Source organism: Gymnodraco acuticeps, unplaced genomic scaffold (genome assembly GCF_902827175.1).
Source record: "Gymnodraco acuticeps unplaced genomic scaffold, fGymAcu1.1, whole genome shotgun sequence".
NCBI classification, from domain to species: domain Eukaryota; kingdom Metazoa; phylum Chordata; class Actinopteri; order Perciformes; family Bathydraconidae; genus Gymnodraco; species Gymnodraco acuticeps.
The window spans coordinates 123,145-126,710 of record NW_022990776.1 but is presented as its reverse complement, the minus strand read 5'-3'; the positions used below and the strand labels follow the sequence as shown (position 1 = coordinate 126,710).

General features: G+C 43.3%; 1 protein-coding gene across 1 annotated transcript in view; it reads right to left on the bottom strand.

Annotated features, from left to right (window-relative positions):
• The window catches only part of ankdd1a (ankyrin repeat and death domain containing 1A), a 29,803-nt gene that overhangs the window by 2,015 nt on the left and 24,222 nt on the right, over positions 1-3,566 (bottom strand). Inside the window, exon 12 of the mRNA XM_034232693.1 lies at positions 1,008-1,103. Within this exon, the coding sequence (XP_034088584.1) occupies positions 1,008-1,103 (96 nt within the window). The remainder of the gene's footprint in view (positions 1-1,007; positions 1,104-3,566) is intronic.

The window sequence follows — 3,566 nt, the reverse complement described above, 5'->3', positions numbered from 1 at the left end:
CTGAGGATTTCAGACAAAGTGTACAGATGTGGTTTACTGTACCATTAAAAACAGCAAAGCTCACTCTGTCTTTTCAAGATGGCCAGATTACTGCTATAGGATGCAAATAAAATGAAGGCTATGAAAACATTAACATTTGTGGTTGCTTTGGTGGGGCCTGAACCTTCATACACATCAGAGAAGCCTACAGAGGTATCCTACAGCAGGACAATGTTGGATGTATTTCAGAATACAAATTAAAAGGTTTTTTGGAACCAGACATTACATTGTAGCTTTGTACAACGCTAAATACAAAATATTTATGCACCAACATGTTTAAATGAACCAAAGAACACTGGTAAAAGTATAAATAATTATCCTAAGCCGACAACACAGTGGGAGAGACCTGTCGATCACAATATAGCTGCTTTATTGTCTTTTTTATAACAAGCTAAACAGAAGAATTCTTCAAACTACAGATTGAGACAATAAAAACATGATTCAATCTTTACTAAGGTAATAAATCAAGTGAGAAGTCGAGTCATTTCCTCATAGACTTCTATAAAATCAGACAGCTTATTGCCACCAGTGGTTTATGGCCTTTACTTTTCAGAACCGGATGATGCTTCTTGAATGGTAACAAATCTCATGTCACTGCCAATATGAATATTCATACAAAGTTTAGAAAAACTGGAGCTTTGAGCTCCACTGAATGAGAGTCTCGTGGAGAAGCTCAGTTTCCTATGTGTACTTCAGCATTCTGTACATTAGTGACTTTTTAACTTAGTTCCATGTATTTTTTCTGGAGAAAAATACAAATAACAAAGTCAAATGTATCTCCTGTAAAACATTTTTGCAGGACCTGTCAATCATGCATCAAAAGCAACGCCCTATACTGTAGCAGTGTCACATGTTAGATTATTTAACAAACCGAACAATATCAGTTTCTAGAAGAGAAAGTATTTGGATTTGAGTTTTTTCGTCATGTTATTTAATAAAGTTATTCCAGATGGTGTGAGGACACTCACCTTCTCCCATTTATAAAAGCGGTCAGCTTTGATGATCATGTCGACCAAGATGACGTGGTTTCCTCTGGCGGCCACCTCCAGACAGGTCTTCCCCTGCTGGAAATATTATAGATAGCATTATAGTTATACATGTATACAGCAGTGCTGGAATTGGGCCGGTACTCACCGGTACGCAGTACCGGCACTTCTGGTTCTGACCCATGGAGTACCGGCACTTCTTGCTCAGTACCGGCATGCTGGCGGTACTCCGGTACTCATGCACCGTGCCAGTACTCAACACTCTCCCGCCGTTCTTATTATACATCCATATATATATATACAGCCGCCCGGTACTCAGTAGATGCGTCATGAGGTGCCGAACGGACATTCTCATCGCTCTAACCGCTGGAGTTTCACAGCGGCTGTCAGCTGTTTACTCCTGTCATTCAAACAGAACCTGCTGGAGAGGGGGCGGGGCTTATCTTCTCCATGTAAATACTGTGGTGGAAACGACTATGTCAAAATTAACCTATTTGACCGTGATTTGATAGTAATACACGTTTCAAAATAATAATAATAATAATAATAATAATGCCGAAGTAACAACATACTGAAAACTGTTAGTAAAACCATGTTTTAATGCTTTACAATTTACATACCTAGATGCACGTGTGTTGTGTTTATGCAGTGCAACTCCCACCCAGTGGGTGGCTATGTAGAGTGATAGAACAGAGCAGGCACGCCCCCGAGAGAAGGAAAGCAAGTCACGTCACAAATTAGCATTTCTAAAATGTTAGCGTGGATTAATAAAAGTGCAAAAAGACAGCGGTTGTCGCCGGAAGAAACTTCAAATACAGAGAATGCTGTGCCTGTGTTGGAAATTGTGTCTGATGGGGAGCTTTCTTTGGTTGATCCTCCTGCTCCAAGTTCTAGTGCATTAGCATTAGCACTAGCTCCGCCGCCTCCTCCAGAGCCTCTAACGTTAGCTGCTGCTGGCGCAACTGCCACCACCAACACCGGGCAAAGCGATGCACCTGACTGCTGGACAACGGACCAGGTGCAATATTTTTTGCAAGACCAATGCATGGCTCCTTCTTAAAGATAAGAAGCTAGGATGTCGGATATGCAGAGATGTCAAATCTTTGGGAATACACACTGGACAAGGACTGAAACTGTCAACTGAATGGGGTGAGTGTGCAGTGTCTCATTTCGGTGTTGACAAGGGCAAACAACAAGCTAGCCTGAGAAAAAAAATCAAAGAACATAAAGAATCACAAGCCCATGTAAAAGTTGCTGACATCCTTACATCTGCTTCACGTGAAACTATTCAACATCAAGTGCAGTCTATGCATAAATCTGAATTAGACACCACTATCAGAGTTTTTCGAACGGCATATACAATTGGCAAACATAGCCGGCCATTCACAGACATGCCAATTGATTTGAATGTACAGAAACTGAATGGGCTGAACGTGGGCAGGGTTTTGCACTCCAATAAAACCTGTGGCGAAATCATCGACCACATAGCTCATGAGCTGAAGAAAAAAATGGCAAAAGACATTACAGAAAACCAAAGAAAACTCTGTGTTTTGGTCGATGAATCTACCACTATTAGTGGTAAAACGGTGCTTGTTGTGTGTCTACGCTCAGCATTAGCTGATGCTGAGCCCGAAACGTTTTTTTGGGAGCTGATCGAGTTGGATGGAACAACGGCTGATGACATCACAAAGGCGTTAATGGAGTGTCTTGGAAGAGATTTTAACGAGGACTTTTTAGGTCAGTGTTTCGTTTATTTTGCATGTGATGGGGCTTCAGTCATGCTAGGGAAGAGAACAGGCGTTGCTACCCAGTTGTGTAGTAAATTCCCAAGCCTGTTTGTGTGGCACTGCTCCAATCATCATCTAGAGCTGGCAGTTGGGGATGTGGTCAAGGAGGTCTCAGGGCTCAATCATTTCCAGATCTTTTTTGACAAACTCTATTCCTTGTTCCATGCCTCCCCCAAAAATCAGAGGCAGTTAGCGCAGTGTGCGCAAGCAGTCGGACAGCGTCTCCTGGTGATAGGGCGTGTGTTGTCCATCCGCTGGGTGGCTTCAAGTGAAAGGAGCGTCAGAGCAGTCTGGGAAAACTACCGAGTGCTTCATGATCACTTCACAAATGCTGCAAACGACACGAGCAGGGATTCCAGAGACAGAGCAAAGTACAACGGCCTGGATGATGTGCTCACATCTGCAACGTTTGTCAGCAATCTGGGACTGATGTACGATGCGCTCACAGAGCTCAGCGACCTCTCTCGGCAACTCCAAAAAAGAGAGATGACACTGCCTACAGCAGATAGGCTCTTAACTCGAGAAATACGAGTTTTTGAATCCATGGTCACCATGCCTGGCCCACACTACAGTTCATACAGCTCTAGCTGAGAAGTCCTTCAAGGGTGTTGCCCTGCGTGAGAATGGCAGGCTTGTACAGATTCATGCAGGTCAGTTTTTCCGCAGTATGGTAGAGAATCTGAGACACAGAATGACTTCCACAACCTCCTCTCATGTCAGCACAAGGGAAATCCCATTACATGGCCGGGAGGCC